General features: G+C 36.3%; 1 protein-coding gene across 1 annotated transcript in view; it reads right to left on the reverse strand.

The window, feature by feature from the left end:
* Window positions 1-25,061, reverse strand: part of eys (eyes shut homolog) — a 251,099-nt gene that overhangs the window by 30,624 nt on the left and 195,414 nt on the right. Inside the window, 2 exon segments of the mRNA XM_065295946.2 lie at window positions 322-430; window positions 17,363-17,513. Of these exon segments, the coding sequence (XP_065152018.1) occupies window positions 322-430; window positions 17,363-17,513 (260 nt within the window).

Raw genomic sequence — 25,061 nt, forward strand, 5'->3', positions numbered from 1 at the left:
ACAAACAAATGAAGTATTGTGAGGCCATTATATTCTGATGAAGCATCTTACAGTCTGTTTGTCTGGTTATTGGAGTATTGCTTCCTCTGAGGTACTCATCAATTACCATTGAAAACAGAAACCTATTATTTGTCATTTAGCAAGACCGATAAAACCTATTATTTTAGGAACAAATATCATTACACCAGCACTAAAAAAAGACTGAGGTGGCTTTTTGAAAACTTAATGGGGTAATAACTTACCCGCCTGAAACAAAACATTTATTATTATTAACTTTATTTTTAAAAGCAGTTAAATGAACGTGATGAATGACAGATTTACCTCTGATTCAGACTCATTCATGTATTTCTGCTGACCATTAGCACTTGCATTAGCAACCGCGATTTCAATCCTACAGAGTCGTCCATTGTCAATGGATGGCAATGCATATCTTAAAGAGAAAATGAGAGAAGATCAAAAGTGAGAGAGTAAGACAGAAAGGACACGGAGAGGAGGAAAATCTCATTAGATCATGCAGCATTCACAATAAATCCATTTAGGCATGAAAACGAACAAATTGGTAAGGCGAGTTTTGGGCTAATGTTGTGCCGGGCGTCTGCATCTCCAATTCCTTCAAAAGAAGAGAAAATATACCGATATTCATTCTCCTTCATTTATTATCTTCTGTACGCATCCTTTTCTACTCTGCTGCTAGGGCGACATCTTTTCTCAATCATTTCTGTCGACGGCTTTCTGCTCAAGAGTTTAAAAACATTTCGACACCTAATGCAACAGTAAAACCTATTGAAGGTTTCAGTAATCTTCACCAGAAGCTTTCAACTGTGTCTTCATCTATATCCTGACACCATCAGGGGACTCACGCTCGGAGAAACACTGTGGCTGTGGCTGTATGAAGCTGAGAAGGAAACAGCAAGGCACATTTCAATATAAAGTTGGTATGAATTTTACAGGTGAAAATTTGCATTTATACTACAACCTGGCTCATTTACAGTCTGTACAGTAATGTTGGATTGTTCATTAATGTGCACTTTCCCAAATAAATAAATAAATAAAAATTTAATAAAAAAGCAGCTGAAAATACATTAACAGTGTGTATTATCTCAGCTTTTAAGACACAGTCCAAAAATTATGGGAAATAATGGTAAAATATGGACAAAACCAGCTGTTGGTTTAAATTAACCTAGAAATCAAACCTGCTGTAAAGTCAATGGCGCAATATTGTTTTTGTTATTTAAAGAGCGCGTTAATGTAATATGCGCCTATAAATGAGACGACATTGCATGTTGCTTATCACACACACAGATGCACAGCAGCACACAAACGTTTTAAATGAAAAATTAAATGTAAAAGATTATTACTGAGTCAATTTTCAATGTCAATTTAAAGAACTTTATTGGCATGATTGTGTCACTTACAATATTGCCAAAGCATTATAGATAAAACGAGAAACATACAATAACACAACAGTAACAAACATTAAGTTGCAAATGAAGCTAAGGTGCTGGGTGATGGATGAAGTACTACTGCAAATTAAATAAAATAGAATCAGAGGATATTTACAGTATAGACTTTGAAATATAAACATTTGAAGTATACAAATGTATGGAGGCAGATGAGAGGTAAAATAAAAGTACTGTACAAGATCAGGGCTGTGGATTATTTCTGATGGTGTGTAACTGATAAATGAATTTAGCAGCAACTGATGGGTGTCTGTCTTCCCCCAGTAACATCTTCATTTGATCTGAATCTGAAGAGCTATGAAACTCTGGTATGAGCTTTGAGATTTTGTCAAAGTGTTTTTCTCTAAGCTCTTTATATTTACCACAGTAAAGGAGAAAGTGTGTCTCTGTCTCGATCTCGCCACTGTCACAATGGACACAGATTCGCTCTTCTTTTGGGAGCCATGTTTGTTAGGGATGGCTGACGCGAAACAGTCGTTCCGAAGCTTTGCGAGATCCCGAAGCGCAGATGTGTCGAAACACTGATCCGAAGCGTGATTCAAAACACCCATGTCACGTGACTATGACCAAACGAAGCCTCGAAGTGTTTCACTAAATGTTTCATCAGGTGTGGTCTGCCGAATCAGCGTTTGATTGGCACGGTCGGGAACAGACAACACAATCGCACATCTGTATAAAAGTGAAATAAACGCATATTGACCTTGTGGGTTTTTGTGAGAGGAGTTTTTCAAAGGCTGGAGAAATTATCTGTAAAAAAAGAAGTAGGCTAAGTCCTTCCACACACAGCAGATATTTATATGTGACATGGTGGCTTGATATATTTTATTAATTTCTTATTGTTTATGTGGTATTTATCTCTATTCAATTTATTTATTAAATAGACCAGCTTATAGTTATTGACAATGATGAGCCTAAAAGCTCATGTAGTTGTCAAACAGATGTTAAAACAACAACAAAAAATATGTAATTTAATTGTGACGACGGTAATAACAATGCGTTTCCCGGGGTTCGATCCAAAGGGCTTTTGCATGAGAGTCTAGGACACTATCCACTCTCCCATCTGAACACTTATATCAATTACACAACATGTGGGATACAATTTGTCAGCGCTCGTCTAAAACCTTGTCAAGGCTGATCTATGGCAATACGTGCAAATGACCACTAGGTGTCACTGTGGAGGCTGTTTCGATCCATGTTTCGAAGCCTCGACACAATTGATTCAACTGTTTCAGTGTTTCACGAAGCCTCGCTCTGCCCATCACTAATGTTTGTCTATGTCGACCTTTCTCTATTGCCAGACTGTGATCACTGAGTCTGTATTTAGTGAGGACTCGTCTCTGCTTTACATCTCTAACAGTGGAGAGATATTCTGACAGACTGTATTTTCTGTTTAGTGCCCGATTGTCAGGACCCGTCTGAAATCATGTATTTTATTACTTCTAGTCTTTGTGGCAGGGTCCTGGCAGTACCATGTTTTATGTGGGAAATGTGTGGTTTTAGTATTGGTTTCTTCTGACCACGCATTTCCCGGGTCTCGTCACTTTTTCCCCGATCCCTTACTTGTAATGATTTCCAGGTGTATGTAATTTACTTTGTCCCTATTTATTGCCTTGTGTTTGATGTTCAGTGCGCGTTCGTCTTGTTACAATCCTTGTCTTGTTCCTGAGTCATATATTTGTGAGTATTAAGAAGTGTTTAGTCTAGTTTGTTATCTGTAGTTTATTGTTGGTTCATGTTTAGTTTTATGTTAGTTTAGTGTAGCGTTTACCCTGTCTTGTTTTGCCCCCTCGTGGGTTTTTGTTTCCCCTGTTTGTTAATAAATTATTATTATTTTAGTCTGCCTGCATCTGGGTTCGTTCCTTGTCCAAATCCTCACACCGATAACATTCTAGTTTACTGTTTTTACTTTCACTATCCCAATGATCCAAATATAAAGTCTGTCTTTCTTTAATGATTTGGTTTATTGTGGCTTGATCTCCATCAATCTTACGTTACGCCCAAAACACACCCATTACTCAATACCAGGGGAGCATTTCCCAAAAGCATCGTTAGCAAACTACTACCTAGGATCAAACCCATAACCTTTGTACTGCTAATGAAATGCTCTACCAATTGAGCTACACCAACACCCTTTAATCATTCAGTAATTGGGTAGTGAGGTAGTTATGGGCACAATCTTTGTCAAAATAGAACACATATGAAAACAATGTATAGCTTAATTTAAACCAGCAGTTGGGTTTGTCCATATTTTACAGAACCTGGTTGAAACACCTCAACATTTTTTAGATTGTGGTCTCCAACATGGAGCCTGCAGGAGTCTGTAGCTACGTTTCCATTACAGATTTGCGCAAAACTTAAGCAATATTTTCTAATGATGATAAAAAAACATTTATGAAGTTATGGCCCTTACATTGACCATTAAAAGTTTGTCCTCTTGCGATAAGTCATTCCAAACATCACATTGACTGATGTTGGTAGGTTTACTAATATCACATCCATCCACCGCACTTTTTTTTTTACAGAATGAGATGTAAGAGTATTATCCAAACAAATGACAAACATGTTGTAAAATGAGAAACACGCTCTTATGGAAGTATTTTATTATTTGGTGCCATGATAAAGACAGAAATATTTTGACAGTGCCTGTAATGGTTTTATATGCTGCTGTTGCGTTATTTGAGCTGTTTCTGGATGAAGGACGATTGTTGACAGAGAGTTGTGTTGAAAGATTTCAGAGAAAACTTCCTAATGTCAAGTTTAAAATAAATTCACACTTAAGGTTCAAGACAAAAACACACACGCACTTCAGTTGCGATTAAAGTGTTAAAATGGCTGCATACTGCGATTAAAACCGGCATACGCCACCTGTTTTAATACGATTATACTTGATGCGAGTATGAGCTTAATCACATTTTTTTTTCAAAGTATTGTGTTTACAATTAATCCTAATATTGCCAAAATCCCATTATGAGAGTGCATAAACATGGTCAATGATAAAACATATCAACAACTAAAACAAAAGTAAATTGAGTAGACTAACCAGATTGTTTAATCCATTATGGTAGCCCTTGCTCACAAAAAGTTTGGCAACCCCTGTTTTAGAGTATAACACCCTTCACCGAAAACATCACCATCCTCACAGTAACGTCAACTTCGGAGAAAATGACAGCGGTTATCCCCACTGAGTGATAAAAATTATGAGCGACAGCATTAACATGTTTCCTGTGTTTTCGTAAATTTCACGCTACATGTCTAAAAGAAGGGAAATTGTTGTCTGATCGAATTCAACAGATTCAACAATAATTTTTTTTTGCTATCTTTTGGTAGTATTAGGCAAGATATGTCGGCAAAAAAGATGTCTGGTCACATGCCAAGATCCCCAGACTAATGGTTGTTTGGCAAGTTGTTAGGGTCGCTGCCAAGGCCAACTAAATTCAATGTAAGATGATAATTGTCAGTAATACTGCCACTTTCTATTAAACCAAGTCATTCTGTTCAATGTTTTTCCACTCATTCTTTCCTAAGGGGGCGTGTTCATGTGTTAAGTGACGTCAATGCATTTCCCTCTATAGACAGTTTCATCGGACGAACTTTTCCTCAACGTTCAATCAGCTCTTCAAACACAACTTCAGTCTTGCTTATTTCAGCATCAGCTTTTGATTTCAGTCCATGTTGGGTCCAGGAGAAAATGTTCCCTTTCCTTTAATGACCAGATGTGAGCAATCAAGGCGATTGCCCTGGTGTCAATGTGATGCAGCGTTGCAGGACTCCTCCCTCTCTGATGGTAATCACAACCCTACAGCTTCAGGTAGCACTAATTACAGCACTGGGGAACTTATGAGAGTCGCTCTGCATACAAATTGACAAATTAATGCCACTATTGGGTATTCAATGTGACTGACAGCCCGGCGTCACCGCTACTACCAGCATAAGGGCACGAGCTGATTCAATTGTTCCTGCAGACTCCTGTTATATCCTGATATTAGACCGAGCAGTGTGATGTTATCAGGTACTAATTATTTTAATTATGCCATGATAATCACTTTAGGAGCATTGGACAGCTGTTTGCATTTATGGGGACTTTTCATCATTATGTCCTTCAGTGATAGCCGATTGAGTTTTAATGTAGTAAATGTAAGAATCTGTGGTGTCACACGTAAAACACTTTCTCTACTTCTATAGCTTAATATGTCAAAACGATATGTATAGTAAGGAAGCCTTCTGCAAGCCAGTTCCAATAAAGATAATGTAAACAAAAATGTTGTCCTGACATTACCGATTGCTTTGTAACGTCATTGTCTCTATGTGGCTTTTTACCATTTATATTTATGCAAGTTTGATCTATTAAAAACGTTCTCAAGCTCAGATTTGCACCAAACTTAAGCAATATTTTTGATATAGAGTCAGTCTGAAGGGAACATGAATTAGCACAAGAGTTTTTTACATAGAAAAAAAGACATAATTCATTCATGCACTCGTTCAAAAAGACATAAAAAAAAGATGATTAGAAATAAGAAAATGGCTAATGCATGACTACAAACACAGTTATACTATCCAAGCTAAAATATATGGCATTTAGTTCATGTCTATGATAATTAGCACTAAAAGGTGTGGTGTAGTTATATTTGTGACTGACTTTATTGCTAACGCATTTCTAGTAGTTCTCCTTCAGATGCAAAATATATGAGAGGAGATTATTTAAACGATTTAGGCCGTATGATTTACTAATGTTTGCATGTGTGATATTACTGGTATTTGCGTCATTATTTAACACAAGTAAAAGCGTGTCTTTAACCATTTTACAGTTGAAATCCCTGCAATTGTTGCTGATGGGAGAAGGCATCACAGAGATCAGAGAGCGTGTGGTAGGCAGAGGATTTTTTCCTACTCATAACAATTTTATGGGATGCCAGAGAAACATAATATTCAAAAATATTGTTTGCCAAGCCATGTTATTTTTTATTTACTGGAGGAAAGACTAGAAGAAGTCACACAATAGCAGACATTTCCAAACTTCTTGTAAACCTTTATTTTTTTATCCTCCAGTTCTTTTCAGTGTACCATGACTTCGTTAGCTGGGATTTGTCAGAGATGTCTGTGGTGCTGAACTCGAGTGCATCAGGCGTCAGTAGGTCACCTGTACACGAGGACCATCAGCTCTGCTTTTTGTGACATTGAACTAATTTGCACTGCTCTTAGATTGTTGGTCATTATGGAAATCAGCTGTTGTGCCTTTATTTAATTTGGGCCTTTTTAGAAACGAACCTGCAGATATTACCACTGCCATCGATGCTTTTTGGGAATTGTGCTATCACGCTTAGCCGCTCTGTTTAGTAAATCAGGCTCTAAATATGGTTTGAGACCTTCCATCAGTACATGTCTATGCATTAAGTCCGATCGCTTGAAGTAACAGCATATCTGTCCTCAATAATCTTCTTTGATTAGAGGTATTATTCATACATATATTACAAATGTGCAGGACAACACCTAAAGAACAACAATAGTGATGCACACAATATAAAGTGGCTTTCAGTTCTGATCTTACTGTACAACATTACATATACATGACCAGTGGTGTAATGGTGTCTGGAGAAGTGGGTATACTCTTCATGTATGCCCCCAGTAGAAGTGGGTATACCCTGTGCCATCAAATAAAGTGGTGGGTATACTCCGTATACCTGCGTATACCCTGCACTACACCACTGTACATGACTATATACCAGGGGTGGGCATCGAGGGCCACAGTCCTGCAGAGTTTAGCTTCAACCTTAATCGAACACACCTGAATGTCATTTACAAACAGTCCTGAAGACTTCAATTAGATTTTTCAGCTGTGTTTGATTAGGGTTGGAGCTAAACTCTGCAGGGCTGTGGCCCTCAAGACCAGGAATTGCCCACCCCTGCTATATACTAAACAGCCTCACTATAAAATTAGATGCTTCCTCTTTTAATAGCTTCATATTTGACTGAAACACACATACATATACACACACATTTTGCTGTTCAACACCTGTAGATTCTAAGAACCCAATATAATTGCAGTTCACACCATAATTTACTGAATGCTGAGAGATTCAGAGTCTTGCAGGAGCACTATTGGCCGAAACTGCAAAACATTTATAAAGTGCTGGCAACAGATGGCAGTAAAACATCATGAAGCTGTAGCTCTGCAGAATACACACACACATGCATGCACGCGCACACACACACACATACACACACACACACAGCTGGTTCTTTATTGCTGGATGTGAAAACAAAGCCAGAAATTAGAGAGGACTTTCACTTCATACCCCATTGCAAATCCAACAGGAACAGCAATAACAACAAGCAGAAATCAGATGGACAACAATCTCAGCACACTGCACAAATACCAACTGCATGCTGTATAGATAAACAAACCGTCCTAGCAATTACAGACAGATCTACGGATGTCTCACCAAGCCCCATTTATTGATCATTTTTATCAACCTCTGAAAAATGTCAATAGTTCAAACGGACTGTGTCATCACAGCGACCTATGATGTGAAATTGAAGAGCTCTGATCCCACATGCACACTTTTAATAAAGCTGCATCAACGTGTCAAACGCGTCTGAGGCTGATTCGCTTGATCACCTTCCTTCAGAGACAGACAGATCCTCAGACTCGCTCAAGAAGCTACGTTGACTTTTTTGCATTTAAGTGTCAAGACGTTTTTTTAAAAACAAGCTGACTTGAATGGGTTGAGTTATTTCAGGCAGCCTGTTTTCTTAGCCATGTACCCAGCTGATCTTCCAGACCAAATTAGGTGTGCACCCCACGGCTTTGAGACGCTCCTCCAGATGAGGTATTTCTGGAGTAGTCTGACTATTTTCTTTGATTAATGACCCCATGAAATCGTATGACGAGTGCAGTTTTCTTTATTATGCTGATGTATTTCCTATTGAATTTGGAAGAGTTGATAGGGCAAAAAAAGGACTCTCTCTCTCTCTCTCTCTCTCTCTTTATCTCTATCTGTCTTTCTCTGTCTTTCTCCATCTCTTTCTCTGCTTTTATCATAGTTTTTTTACATAGGTCTAATCAGAATAGAAGTTTTGTGGCTTTTAATACCTATCTTACTGGGGGTTTTCCCCTTTAAAAAGTACACCTCTGTACCTAAAGAGTTCATATTATTACCTCAGAGGTACATATTAGTTTTTCAAAGATACATATTGCTACCAAATGTACACATATCTGTACTCAACCTGTCAACACTCGCTTTTCCTTGGAGTCTCCCTTATTTTACACCTGTCTCTCACCCCCTCCCGTCTTGTTATTTCTCCTGGGAAACTCCTGTAATTTGTACCTAGTTATAGGAATAATCACATCAATATATTATTCCAAGGTTGTCCAGTTGTCCAGTATGAAACGCATCGTACACAATAGACAGATTGTGCGGTTACAGTGTTGATATCTGAGCAGGTAGATGAGGGAAACTGAATCAAGCATCACTACTAAAAATGGCAAAGCTCAGGTGGTGCCACAGCTAAAAAATCTAAATATAGCTGCAAATAGTATAAGTATGATATAATCTTTGTGCTATTAAAATAAATGCAGACTGCTACTCTTTGACTCCCATCATCTTCAGAGGTCTCCTGGATTTTAGAATTCAATTGTTGACAGGTATGTCTGTACCAACCTGATCTCAAAAAATATGTGAAATAGTCACACATTATTTTGCTCAGTTTTTTTGTGTCATTGTCATTGTCATGTATGACAACAGTGGGGCTTCTGGTCTTAGTCAAACAAGTTTCTGTTACTGTTTAAAGATCAGATGGGGGGCCCCATACATAGACTCGCCCTGTGCCCACAAATTTGCTAAATCCTCAACTATGGGTAATATACTTATGCCGCAATAGTTAGCCTGTCTGGAACTGAGCTGACTTAAACCACATCACTATGTGACACTTGCATTACATGTGAACAGCCCCTACGCTAATAGGATTTTGTTTCTCTCTCCCTGTCTCGTCCTCAATACAGAGGACAATGAGACAAACGGACCCAGTTCACAACCCTGATTTACTAGCTGTCCTTCAACCTGATGCCTGACCAATAACCACTGGCAGAACCCGTTTAACCTACTTTATCGTTTACATATATACAATATATATATATATATATATATATATATATATATATATATATATTGCCCATGCCACGCATTTCTTTTCTGTGTCAGTTTCACGTATTGGTTACTCAACTGTTTTTCCTATTTTTAAACAATTGTCGCTTCAGTTTGAGGTTAGATTTGCTGTTTGCGTTAGGATGGCACTTAAAGTATTGGTTTATACTATTTTTGCAGATTTTTTTATATTTTCTGATTTTTAAACCAATGTCGCCTGACATTAGGGTTAGAGTTGGGTTTGGGTAAGGATGTAATTTTATGTAACAGAAAGTTGTTCTAACCGCAATCCAAAGCGAAAATTGTAAGAAAATAGGAAAAACAGTTGCATTACTAATACGTGAAACTGACACGAAAAGAAATGCGTGACTATTTCACATATTTTGTGAGATCAGGCCGGTCTGTCCCTAATGGTATATATTAGGACCTTTGTATAGGGTACTGCCCTAAAAAAAATGTACTATAAGCCACAAAACATCTATTCTGATTATACTAAAGGTTGGTATAAATAACCTTTATATGCATTCAGTCGTTCTCTTATGGGACTAAATATATTGATGTTCCCTCTTGCACTACAGACTTTAGTTCAATCATACAGTATGGTGCCTTGAATGAGAATATCTTCTTCTAAGAGACTAGTAAGTAAGAAATAAAGTCCATGAATGTGCTACTTTTCAGAGGAACGGCCCAAACCTTCAACAGAAAATACAAAAAAAAAGAAAACTGTATCATGGCATTTCATTGGGTCTTTAATGTAACGGCACTATAAAAAATATGCACCAAACTCTAAAAACATTGGAAGGAACATAAAGAAGCAAAGTGTGCTCTCGGTAGCTGCTGTGACTGAAATGGGACCGAGGCAAAAATATCTGCAGATCAGATGCATTGATCCACAGAGCTGTCACATTACGAATGCGGCCAATTCCTTCGGAGAAAAACAGCAGTAGTTCCCCAGAAATAAATGGCATACATTTAAATAATAATATCTGCTGGAGAGCAGAAAGTTCATGTGTAATAAAGAATGGAAAGCGATGCAGTGTCCCACGCTTGTTGACCTTTGGCTTTGTGTGAATGGAAATGACTCAGACGAACGCACATGCCCACACACACAACGACAATATATGCAGATACATAAAGACACGATACAGACAGTGATAACAGATATTGGGTAACTTGCAGGCTAAACAGTATGCCATCACCCTCAGGCCTTTAACCTAGTTTGACCCATCTGCTTGAAACCGGTATAAAAACAGATTAATGCCAACTAGACTCTGGCAGTACATATACATGATTATATCACATTAAAGGGGTAACCTTACTTACATGTGTTCGGAGCATGTCAACCGCTAACAGCATGCATTTGAAAACATAAAAGCCAACAGCCGTGTTTACTGCAGTTATATCTACATCTAACAAAACATGAAAAACAAAACTCCCTTGTTCAGTAGTCAGGACATCGATCAGGGATTCCTTATACTTTTATTCATTTATACCCCGCTCTCTAGTACAGTTTAATCTTAACCACTGTACTTTTCTACTTTTGTTGTCCTCTAATTTTTCTGTGTTTTCTCATGTAAAGCTGCTTTGAAGCAATTAAACAGGTTGTAAAAAAGCGCTTTATATAAAAATTGATCTGAATTTTAAGGGCTGTATCAACCGCAAAATCCTTTCATTGCACTGAAATGTTTGTTTCCTAAAAATTCCCACAATGCAACACAAAAACCTATGTTCCCATAACAGAAATCATGTGACCTTTTCTGAAGCTTTCCAACCAAAATTGCACGAGCCAAAGGGTGGCGAGGCTACATAAGGGCCCACTCAAAATGACATCTGGCCCACCCAATCAGAAACCACGCATAAATTATAATAATCTGTTTAATTATAAACGCTCAAGTAAGCATCATTTAGAAATAAATAACTATTTATACAGAAAGTTTATCATTTGCATCTGTTTACATCCTTGCAAATTGTTAATATTCGACCAGTTTAAACAATTTGAGAGCAAGAAGATTTTAAAGTGAGTTGTTTTATGTGCGCACACACATACTCAAATGGACACACATGCATGGAGACGCGCGTTTCAAAAAGCATGAAAACTTAGAATCTTTCTGCGCTTGACAAGACACATACGTGCAAAATGATGTCAATATAGTACAGTATTGGCAAGTATTCTCATAAAAACAGTTACTTACTTGTGTCTTAAAGTGAATGCAAACAGTTCAGAAAGAAATCAGATGTGTGTCAGTATATGGATCCATGCTTTGGTCTTAAAGTGGAAGTAACTTCAAGAAATCTGCTTATGTTTGTGTCAATATTTTAATCAAAAACAGAATTTACTTGTATTTAAAGCATTTATATTAAATATTTGAAAGCATTTGATTATATTTTTTCCTAAATACTATGTACTTTATTTGTAACTTTGTTCTTTTCTATTTCCATGTGCCTATAATTTCATGATTTTTTTTCTAATTTTCCTTATTTCCATATTTTGCTGATCTGAAAATGGTTCGATCCATGACCCTAGGGATTTAGGTCCATGCTATTTCACACGAGGTCCACTCAGTTTAACATTTCTGGCCTCACCACTGAAGCAAACTCAATAAACTTCATGAAACGTGACCAGTACTTTTGAAAAGACAAAAGTTTTTTTTTGTTTAATATAAACACATGTTGCTAGTCAGGAAGGGACCACAATCTACTTAATATTTAAAAGTAATATTCCTCCAATTTAATGCACAGATATGTAAGAAAATAATGAAAGTGTTTTTCATAATAAACTTATAACAAGTCAGAGAAATATTGGTTTTGCCTGTATTACAATGCACTTAATCGCGCCACAGGAAAATAAGTAAATAGTATGAAGTGAGCTAGGGTTCTTACCAGTGCCCAAACCTGTGTACTGTACACAATATACTAATTCACAACTTCACAAGTTGATTGAGGCACAAAGAAACTCACAGAGAAAGCCCAGACCAGTCAGAGGCAGACAGCACAGTCAAACTGTGTTCACAAACTATGAATTAATAAAATCAACATATGAATAAAAGATTGTTCTTCAAGTGAACTGAGTACATCAAACATTCACAACAGCATATTATTCCCTGAAATGGTAGAGAGTAGGAAATGAGGTATAAGATTCAGTCTTCTTTAAAACTCAGAGACGTTCTCTTTGATGTCTGCAATCTAGTTCAGCAGTTTGCAAAAAAGTTCGGACTAAAGTTGTTCTTCCTTCATTTCTTAGAGCAAAAGTACGCTGGCCCATTTACTTGTCACTTGATATAAATTTACGTAAGATGATGAGTAAGATCAGTTGAGATAGAAATGTATTAAACCCTAAGGGGAAATCTGCTTGTCACAATAGCACAGCGTCCTGAAGAACAGATCTGTGTGACATGAACCAGGAAATGTTAAAGGGCAAGAAACAACAGTACCATAAAAGAACAAAATAAACACTATCATCAAGTAAATCCTGTGGAAATAGGCTCTCTAAAATAAAACACGGCTATAAAACAGACATCACACTTCAGTATATACACGTATATGCTATAATCTGCACGAGTGCCTGACAGCAGGGATTTTTGATGGGCAGTTTGAAGTGCTGTTTTTCATTACATGGAGTTTTTGATGTCACTTGAATTCACGCTTGTAATCAAAACATTAAAACAGATACCCTTAAAAATAACACACAAAAACACAGGCACCAATATACTATATAAGCATCTAGTGCATTAAGGCTGTTTTTATTAACATTACTTAATGCATAACATGAACTAACAATGAGCAGGATTTCAACAACATTTATTCATCCTAGTTCATGCTAATTTCAGCCTTTACTAATATATTTTGTAAATCAAAAGTTAACAGAAGTTAATGCATAATGAACTAACGTGAACAATTGTATTGGCCTTAACATTAACAAAGATTAATAAATGCTATAAACTATATTACTCGTTGTTAGTTTATGTTAGCTAATTAATGCATTTACTAATGTTAACCAATACCAACATATTGTGAAGTACATTATAACTTCATTATGTCGTGCAGTATATAATGTATTCTTGTTTGCATGCATGAAATACTGTACAGGATGACCCTCGGTGACCTGCAGTGTTGCCCACACTATTTAAATTGACAGACCCCTCCAACCCTTAAACATCCTTCTGTCTACCTGCTCTCTCTGGATGGATTTCTTCTGCTACAGTGGAAACGTCTCAGTAAGATTCTCTCGCTCCAGAAATCTTAACTGTGGTGCAGCAGAGAGTATAGAAAAAAACTAAAGTGCAAACTAAATTTTATTTGCTCGTGTATAGCTCATTGGTAGAGCATTGCATTAGTAGCACAAAAGATCATGGGTTCAAACCCAAGAAACACACAAGCTGATAAAACATCTACCTTGTAATGTACTTTAAGTAACTTATACGTCTGCCATATACTGTATGCAAATGCAATGTAAATGTCTTTATTAGCTATTTTGCACCATTTCTTTTACATTAATGCTAGAATTTTACTTTTTAAACACTAAAGGAGAATGCACACATTATATTTTGTCAGTAAGAAATACATTAACTCTGTTTGAATGTGTTATTAGCTTGCATACAAAAACTACATAATGCATACCTTCATTATCACCTTGCATGCACCAGTTTTGACAGCCATTGTCCTCCTGCATTTGTCAATGTAAAACGGAAGCACTATAATACTGAAAAGAAAGCCTTTATTATAATTTTAATTATATATTATTATTATTATTATTATTATAAATCCTTTTTTTCTATGATTTTCTGTACCGGTACCTAAAAGGATCATATGACGTTGCTACAAAGAACATTATTTTGTGTATTTGATTTATATCATTAATCCAGTTTAAGGTTCAAAAACAATTATTTTCCACATGCCCTAGATAACCGTACATTTCTGTTGCTCTGTTATACAAATCTTCCCACACAGTGACATTGATAAGTGGGGCTGTGTTTGAATGAGACATTTTAGGATGGCGTGGACATTTAGAAAGAATATCTCTTTAGGTTTGAGACTTTAATCTTTGCAAATTTATGGATCATCTATATCCACTTACAGCTTTTAACGCTCCAAAGACAAAAAAAATATGAAATTGCACCATAAGACCCCTTTAATAAAGGCAGCATGAACACACAAAGCAGTTAATAACAAAGATGGCCTCTGCATTCATTTGTCAATGTGTGTCCACCAAAATCATGCACATCTTACTCAGACACACACACACACACATGCTCTTGGCTGACCTTGATTCAGTAGCACACATCGTCTGATCTCATCAGATCTTCACAGACCCAGAGAGAGGACCCCAAAATCATTAAGCAAAAGTATTAATATTGGCAATGTCAGGTTCATTCCAACAAGATGGGATTAGTGCCTTTTCGTACGCTTGTGTCATGGGGGTCAGTGAATGACTGACTGATAATCTTATATTTATATTGTATCCACTGCTAGGTGTCAATCTGATAAAAATGATGACTATAAAGCAGAAGTAATAATCAGCCTTTAAATGACTTAACCTGTATTATAGGTCACATTTTGCACATGCTCAGTTGCACTCACATCTTTCAACTTGCATTTATCTGCTGCCTCTTAAAAATAATCTCACTAGTCTTCACCTGGATTTGCTGGCACATCATGACAAATGTGACTTAATGTTATTTTCATGACAATTCAGTGTTGATTTGAGAGTATTTTAGTTGTTGGTGGCTATTTCAGGGCACTGGTGGTGTTACTGTAAATCTCACTGCTGTAGTTCATTAATGCTTTCATGTTTTACCCCACAGATGATTTTTAACATGCAAATGTCAAATGCATGAATGGAAATGAAAAATATAAACAAATACATCCCAATAACATATCCAACATGGAAACCTGATATCTTGCTTTCTCTAAACCGAGCAATTCCCAGCACAAAACTGAGAAAGTCTTATCCATCTCAATATTCAGAATAAAGATTCACCACGAATGAGATTTTTAATTCTTTACCTTTTGCATTTCATCCATCAGCTACAGTACTTCTATGCATTCCTAAAGTATCTTTCTTCAAAATATTATTGGACTTCATTCATACATTAATTTCAAACGACAACTCATTGAATGAAACGTTAAGAACAATGCAGGAAAGCATGTATGAACATGTCACATATGACAATATCCCAATCCCGGAGTATTTCCTCAGACAGTGAAACGTGACAGAAGGAGAGGAGTCTCCTCCAAGTCCTTAGGGACAAGACCACTGAGTCAAACAAGACAGAATGAATATCCAGAGACAACTGATACAGGCTGTCGGATTGTTAAGTTACAAACACTTGGCATCCAAACAGATCCCCTATGGGAGAAAAGCTGTTCACAAGACCCATCACATATACAGAGGAAAACTGCAGTCTAACGGACGAGGTCCACTGTATGCCTCAGGATAAAAGCCTTTATAGCCAAGATATAGCTGTAATATGGCTTCATACACACATACTCGAACCTAAAATCTATTTGTGCAATAAATGAAAGAATATAGGGTAACACTTTATAATAAAGTTGTATTTGTTAACTTTAATAAATGCATTAGCAAACAAGAATAACAATGATTTTTCAGCACTCATTAATATTTGGTCATGTTAGTTAAGGTCAATATAAATGTTCATGTTAGTTTATGGTGCATTAACTAATGTTACAGTTACAATTTTTGATTTAAAAATAACCAAACTAAGATGAATAATTGCTGTAGATGTATTGTTCATTGTTAGTTTATTTTAGTGTATTCATTAACTATACACTTATTCAGGGGATCTGTTTCCACTACTTAATTAAATGCATTGGTGCAAGTGAAAAATTCTGAGTTGTTTTGACATAACAATGATGATAATTACATCAACTTAATATTGTGTGTAACTTCAACTGAAATATCTTTAAGTTATTTGTAATATTATGCATTTCAAATCAAGATGAAAACACAATACTTTCTAATGTTTAATGTTCTGTACTTTTGGCATTTAAAAGATTTTTTGTTATATTGTTGATTTTTTTGTGGTTACCATTGCGTTGAAGAGTAAAGCATTTGTTCAAGTTGAAACAGACTCACTGAGCACTATCTTACATGCTGTTTCAATCAGAAGGCATTTTGATAAAAATGCTAAGACTGGTTGTCTTCTGCAACCTAACAGGCGTTGTTCATTTAAAAAGGTGTTTTTAGTAGTTTTGTGTGAAGCGGTGTCTACAATTGAATCAAACTTAAACTTAATTTTTATGGATGAGTATTCAACTTATAGTATATAACTCAATATCGTTTGTTGTAAGTTGTCTTGATGCAAACTTTTGTCTAATAAATTTTTGTCTGTGTATGTTTACAAATGTACCGAGCCCCTAAGGTGACATTGGAGTAAAAAAATCTAAAGTTTAGTTTCATGGCTCACGCGAAACCTTCATGTGCAGATTTAGTTTTGCATGCTCACATGAAACTTTTGCATGTACATGTGAAAACGCATGAAGTACAGGTTGACTTTTATTAAAACGAATAGATTGTAACTTCTTTCTTTACATAAAAACTGACACATTACAATGTGCTCACATTTAAAAAGACTTTTTCCAATGCCTACATCTATTTTTGCAATTCTTCATCATGTGTGCTTCATGTATAGAAAAAGGGAGGCAGATATGCTAATTGTGACCCATTTAAATAAATCAAATCTAAATAGGTGCATTGCGCCTTAAGTTTATTTGATAATCATAAGATAAAAATGATATTCTCACCTCACTGTAATCGGCATCAAGCTGTCGTTCCTTATACTCTGATGAGCGATTGAACTCAAAACATGAGTACCACCACAGCCCAATCTGGCCACGGGTCGTCCATTCTGCAGGAACACATGGAGGAAATGATCTCCAAAATTCTGCTCTCGAGCTGAAAGGGCAGACAGGCAATAGAAAGAGATGAGGAAGATTTCACTCAGCATGAGCTTATCATAATGAGATTTCCAGATGACCCGTTTCATGTGTGGTCAAAAACCTTCTTTCAGTCACATTAAATCTCTGCCCATTGATAACATTTTAGTTTTCATCTGAACTTATTAAATAGCCTACTAATATATAATAAAACATCACTTTCTTTCAGTAGATTTCAATGGCATGCATATCAGATTTTAATTCAAAGGATCTCCATATAAAGCAAATAAATGACCTTCATTCCTACTGTTACAATCAACAGTACTGCAAATATCTTTAACTTTCCTCATCTAATGTGTAGATCACTATTACTTTACATAACCTTTAATCTGTTTTATGCCATTCCAAAGACATTACAAACTATTTTTAATTCAAATACATGTATTAACACCACAGTATGTACAGTGGATACTGTAAACACGGTTAGGCTGAATATACTAAAAAAAAGACTACAAGTGAGTTTCCTACCTGCTAAGACCTGTAACTGTTTCATTAGAGTTAACTAGTTACAAGTCAAATTAGATGTGCAATTGAAAGAGACTTAAAGCAATAAATAAAGCATTGACTATTGATTCTTGATTAGGACTAAAGTCCCATGCTTTAGATATAAACATTTACCACCCATTGAGCAGGACTGATCAGATCTAGGCTGTGTTACCCGATAAAGATTAAACTTAGCACTTAAGAGCCCTTTCTACGAGCTACTTACCGAACATTCGTTGTTCATTTTCGTGCGTTTCCCAAAGATGCATGTAAAACGATCGCTTGCAGCTGGGTTTATAGTGCTACTTACGAGTCGCTATCCGTTTGTCAAGTGCTGAAATGTCACCAGAATGACTCGAATTTGTAGCAGAAGCTTGTTTAGGCTAATAATCTTCAGCTGATGTGCACTAATATTTTTTATTACAGTATATAATGCATTATTCTTCAATGACTTTTAATTTTTTTATAATTTGTGCATAATGTAATATTCGTTTCCATATTTAGATTCGTACGATCGTTTTTTATGATCAACTTAGCCTTACGATGCTTTTGGGAAACCCGGCCCTGTTCAGTAATCATTTGTATTTTTACAACACTTATCACAATACTTTCTTCTTTTATATGACAGTTGCGGTCTATTTGTGCTTCAATGTCTTGCACCCCTCGGCCATTTCTTTATTTTTCATACTAACACACGTGGAAATAGCTCTTGAGTGCCCAACTTGCACCTCAAGATTGGATATGATTGACGTTTGACGTTTTTAATAAGTCTATTATATATGGAGAGCAGAAATGGTTTAATAGACAGCTTAAAGAGCACATATTGTGTTGTTTTTTGATGTCTTGTGGTATACTGGGATGGGTTTCAACAAAAAAATTTCACATTTACATTATTATTGCACCTCTCATCCATGTCTGTCTCAAATGCTCGGATACTTGTGGCTCTATGAACCCCCTCCATCCCGAATGCTCTGATTGGCCAAGCTGGCCCAGTCTGTTGTGATTGGCCCGGTGTGTTATCACTCAAGGCGTGTATCGCAAATGTCCTGCCCCTTACTGTGTGTGCTTTATACTCTCTGAAAAAAATGGTCAAAAAAGGTCCTAATACAGTACGTACCACTTAGGTACAGAAACATTTGGCAACAATATGTACCTTTGAGGTAGTAATATGAAGTCCTTACTGTACGTGCAGAGATGTACTTTTCGAAAGGGTACCGACCCAGTGACAGCTAGGGATTTGTGTTGTTTCTTAAAGTTTATGAGGGCACATGAATTATACAAAAATAATGAAGCTCACAGATAAGTCATCTTGAGACTTTAAAGGGTAAAACAGCATAACGTCATACTGTAAAGCTTAACTGACCATATTTGTTCTTTATACACTAAGTTGACCAGATGTCCCCATTTTCTGGGGACAGTCCTGTTTTTTGGCTCCCTGACTGGAGCTGTCACTGGAAATGTCCCCGTTTTACAGCAAGTCCAAAACAACAAGCAAATACACTGAAAAACCCGATCAACATGTAGCGTTTGTATTACCAGACCGGAGGAATCATGTAATGATTATTTTCACCAGCAGAGGGGGCCGCGAGCTGCTGATTACTTGCGCACGCCACTGATTTAGCGATGAAGAATTTACTACGAGACACATGAGAAAGCATCAAGTTATCATCAATCAAGATATCATAAGATATGAAAACTGTTAAAGTTATCGGGGGTTAAGGCACCAAAAACTTATGTTAAATTAAAGTAATAAAAGTGAACTGATCACAATATGGTACTGAGCATTTGTTTTGTGTAGGCTAAATATGTTTACTTTTGCATTATTCCTTCTGTTCTTCACGTTTACAATGCTATGAAATCAGCTAAAGTAGTACCTTAAAAGTCATTTTTGATGAGGTATGTCATAGTGTGCACGGAATAAAAAAGAGAAAAAAATTGATTTCGGCAAAAATTGTTAAATTAATTGAATTAGAAACACTGCAAAAAATGACTTTCATATTAGTATTTTTCTCTTGTTTTAAGTACAAATATAAAAAAATTCTTAAATCGAGATGCATTTTTTTGATAGGCAAAATGACCTAAGAAAAGAAGTGTGAGCAATTGAGGGACCGATGAACCCAAACGCACACGATGTCGGGGGAAAACAGAAAACCCTTTATTTACAAAAATAAAAACCCACGAGGGGGTACACAACATGAAACATGAACCTGACAAATAACACTAAAACTTTGACTTGATAACTAAACTAGATACGTACACGAAACACAAGAAAAGAACACAATGAACCTGCACAAAACTAAGAACACAATGATATAAAATAGAAAAAAACAAACAAGATAACATGCGGGAACAGGTGATAGGAGAAAACCAATGATTACTAATAAGCAGGAGAACGAGGGGGGCGGGGACAAAAGGCAAGGCACCGGAGGCACATGCCACAATAAACAAGGCATGAGCCTCCACAAAAAGCCTGGGACTGCAAGAACCCTGCAATCATGACTAAAATACAAACACAACACAAGACTCCTAGGCAGGACCCTGACAATAAGTCTAGTTTTTAGACCAAAATATCAAATTTGTGCTTAAAACAAGCAAAAAAAAAAAAAAAAAAACATCTGCCAACACTTAGTTCAAGAAAAAAATTCAAGAAAAATATTTTTTTGCATATTTTAAGCACAAATTCATATCAATGTAATTTTTTTGTCTTAAAACTAGATTTTTCTCAGAGGGTTTTGCTTATCAAGAAAATGCATCTTGATTTAAGAATGTTTAGATATATGTACTGAAAACAAGACAAAAATACTATTAAGAAAGAAGTCAGTAAGTAATTTTTTGCAGTGAACTCGCAACAATAAAAAGAAGAAAACTTTCAAAAAACTTTTGTCCCCATTTTTTAATTTATAGATAACTACAAATGAGATTTGAATGTTATTTTGACCATTTAAGTATAAAATGTCCCCAGTTTTATTTAAAAAATCTGGTCACCTTATTATACCCTAGCATTTCTCAACAATATGTAGTGAGAAATCATGAATATGTAAGTGAATCTACCTACATTTTTTAACTGAATTCCACATCAGAGTTTACAGAGATGCCAGCTACAGTACTAAATCAAATCCCATCCGAGTTTAAATGTTCACTCCTCATCTATACTGTCCTCAGTTCAGTCTGTGTGTTGCTGTGTGACATATTTGGCAACGACTCTAACGACTGCAGATGCGCTGCATCATCTACAGACATCACTTCTCCTCCATCCTGTTTCAGGGAATCGGCGGCTGTAAGGAAAAGACAAATTACTTAATGTCCCTGTGGCCCTGTTACCCTGTGCTGAGTCTAACCGAGCATACGCCCTTTTGTCAGAACCTGTCACCTGTTTCTGTTCTCTCTCTCTCTCTCCACCCCAGACGAGTGAAGACCGCCAGGAATCTGAAGGGAAGGTTTGTTTTGGGGCGGATGAGATGCAGGTATAATTTTGAGCGATCTCCTGCATTTTGATTTATGTCTTCTGTCTTCTGATTACCTTTCTTTGATCTCTAGAGTTTCTCTGTTTGTCGCTGCAGCTGAGACCCAAGAGAGCTTGTGTTGGGTTGGAGGCTGGTACATATCCAGATTAAAGGCACAGACTCATCTGTAGACTGGATGAGAGCTGACGTACACCTGATCTGGGCGATATGCAGAAAAACACTGGGGCTCGGGAGGTTCATTTTATGGTAGGAAATAAGAAAAGTGGATTCTTTTTTTTGGTTTGTTTTTTCGTTTTCCATGAGTTTAACAGACACACGGTGTCCAAATGTCTGAAATCACCAGTGACAATCATGTTAAAAGTTTAGTACAACTTTTTAATGAAATTGCAAAGAAATTAGCAAAAAATTTAAGGGGTCATGAACTGGCTTTTTTGCACTGTTTTCTGTCCACTAATACTGTTAGACAAATTTTAGCTAAAAAACATAGTTGGTAAACAATGTTATATATGTAAAAAGTTTTAACACCCCCATCTGTGCATGTGTGGAATTGCACGTTGCAATTATTTAAAAAGGCATGGATATGAGGGCTGGCTTGATTAATCGTGCAAATGCGCATTTTCACCATTAATGAATTTTTATGAATTACGTTGAAGTGGTGCCACACCCAAAAGTCAGAGGGCGCTCTCGAGCAGAAACTCCATTTGTGCCGCAGAAGCAGTAGCATTACAACCGTTATTCCAGGAAATGTCTACAGGAATATGTATATCACTGTTCTTCAAATTGTTTCAGGTATTTTCATGATAATAAAGAATATTTTGAATGATTGTGTTTGACGAGTGTTGCCTTTTAAATGCACATTACAAACGACTCAGACTTTAGTGATTTTAGACTGATAAGGACTTCCCCTACTGATCAAAGAGCTGTAGTACACACACAAGCTGTGCATGAACACAGAATTGGAGCCTTGCGAATTAATTTTAGACAGATATTTTTAATAGGAAACATGATGCATTGTCACAGCCCTAGTGTATATTCTGCACCAGATGCGATCATTACTATTGCATATCATATAGTCACTCAAGAGTCTGACCTTAGTGTAAATCTGTAAAAGCTGCTTTTAAAATAACAAGGAAGTGTTGAGTTATGAAACTTACAGGATATTGACCTCATAACTGTCAAAAGATCAAGAATTTAACTCTTAAGGTTTTCAATGTAAACTCACACCTTTGGACCCAACTGTAAGACGTCAAATGCCTGAATAAAATTGGCATTGATCAAAAGTTCACTAGCTGCAGAATAATAAATAAGTTACTTATCATATTCCAGTCAGAATGGGAGAGAATTGTAATTAAATCAGTCTAAAATTGATGAATCTGTCACAAGTCGGATGAGAGAGTGAACCCAAATGCTTTTTTTAACATAGCTAATCTAGAAAAGGGATTTCATGAGCGTTCTGACAAGCAGAGAGATGAGATAAACACCATCAGGTGAGCTGCATATGCACAACTAATGTGACAGAGCAAAAATAAACCTGACATGAAGAGTGATCTCATTCATATATGACAGTCCGTCCAGTCTCTCTGGTTTCAGTCATGATTCATCTCGCCATCAGGTTATTTACACGTCAGGACTGCAGCTGCTGCTATGAACTATTTTATTTAATTGAACAAAGCTTGAAAACTTTTAACTATGTTGAATACAAATGTGACACTTCATGGCTGGACCTCTAAAACAGAAAAGTAATTCACACCCTTCTAAGCGAATGGTGACAATGTTTTAAAGCTGTGGTAAATGATGAGGAAATCTGTGCTGTACCTGAACAACTAAACAGAAAGGTCAGCGGATATCTGCATTATTGAAGTGTGGGACTTTTATAAAATCTCACATCTCTCCTGGCTTGTGTATGTTAAGGCTAATTTGATAATGCATTCAGGTAGAGAGCAAGTTTTTATCTGGTCCTAGTTCAGTGCATGGACCATAAGATGTGACCTCGTCCGTAAATATTACTTTCTCTACATGTATGAAGTGTTTTAAAGTCATTAAAAAAGATTTTATTGTCCACCAGTGAGGACACTTTCCTTTGCATTCTTAGAAAAACAAACAAACAAACAAACAAACGGCCGGTGACTTCTCTTCCAAGGGGCGCAAATTCAAAATATGTGTTCAGTTCACCCATACTTAAAGAGATATATTTTACCCAAACATTCTGTCATCATTTAATCACTCTCATGTTATTTCAAATCTGTATAAATGTTTGTGTTTTGCTGAACACAAATGAAAATATTTTGAGCAATGTTTGTGGTCAAACCATCTTTGAGCACCATTGATTTCCATAGTATTTTTCTTTCCTTCTATGGACGTCACTGGTGATCCTGTTTTCTGCTTAATTACAAACTTCTTACTTTGTGTTTAACAACAACAACAACAAAACAAATGTATATATGTTCAGATTAACTTAAGGGTGAGTAAATGATGACAGACTTTTCATTTTATCTGTTTAATTCCATTCAACCTTCTTCCAGGTGGCATCGCAAGCATAATGTTATGTTGTTCATGAGAAGCCAAAGCTAAATGTTCATGTTGAATAATAAAATTAATTCTTTTCATTCAATTTAAAGATCCAATTTACAGGCTGAAGTCTCTCATTTCTATTTCTTATCTAATTTCAGTCATTGATTTCTTCCATTTTAAAGATATCAAGGTTAAATTTTCACTGAATGTTTTTTTACATTATGTAGGATGATATCAATTCACAAAAATGATCAAAAAAGGGTCACAAATAGTAATTCACTTGGTAACAAGTAAAATCGCCAAATTTTCATTGATTTGGATTTTGCCCCCCCCCCCACACAAGAACATATTTGTTCAGAAGATATTAAATGAAAAGCATCATTCAGCAGCGTTTGCCAATTAGCTAATGGGATGAGCTATCATAACTTTAACTTCAGTCTCCAGCGCATCTCCTCATCTGATGTGATTGATTTCACCAGGAGACATTTGCTATGTCATTAACATGACCCGAGAGACGACTTCATTATTGGATAAAGAGGAGCAGGTCGGGCATTTTAATTGACCACTGAGGCTAACGGTTATACGGCCTCATATTTTAGGAAATATTTAGTGTCTGTAATCTGCAGGTTTCAAATGAAGGCTGATTATTCAATAATACAAACTGATGGAGGGTCAAACATTGCCTGGAGGTGATTGCTATTCAATAGACAGATCAGCTGTGAACCGTGAACATATCAAGATTAATCATTTAACTCGAACCTAAATGATATCATTTGCGACCCAGTCTGTCATTTTTACTGTTTTCTACATTAAATCATCCTTCATAATGTAAAGTTCATACAGTATACAGCATTTAACAAACATTGCCTACATTATTTTTTGTGGCTTCTAATTTCTTGTCAAGATGACACTTTTGCATGAATTTCACATTTTTGTACAAATGGTGTTCACTTTAATCTTTGAGTTTATAAGATGCTCAGGTCACCATAGAAACGCATCATTTATAAAGAACATGTCACTGGTTTGGAAAAAGCACAGATAATGAAGCT

Source organism: Paramisgurnus dabryanus, chromosome 20 (genome assembly GCF_030506205.2).
Source record: "Paramisgurnus dabryanus chromosome 20, PD_genome_1.1, whole genome shotgun sequence".
NCBI lineage: Eukaryota > Metazoa > Chordata > Actinopteri > Cypriniformes > Cobitidae > Paramisgurnus > Paramisgurnus dabryanus.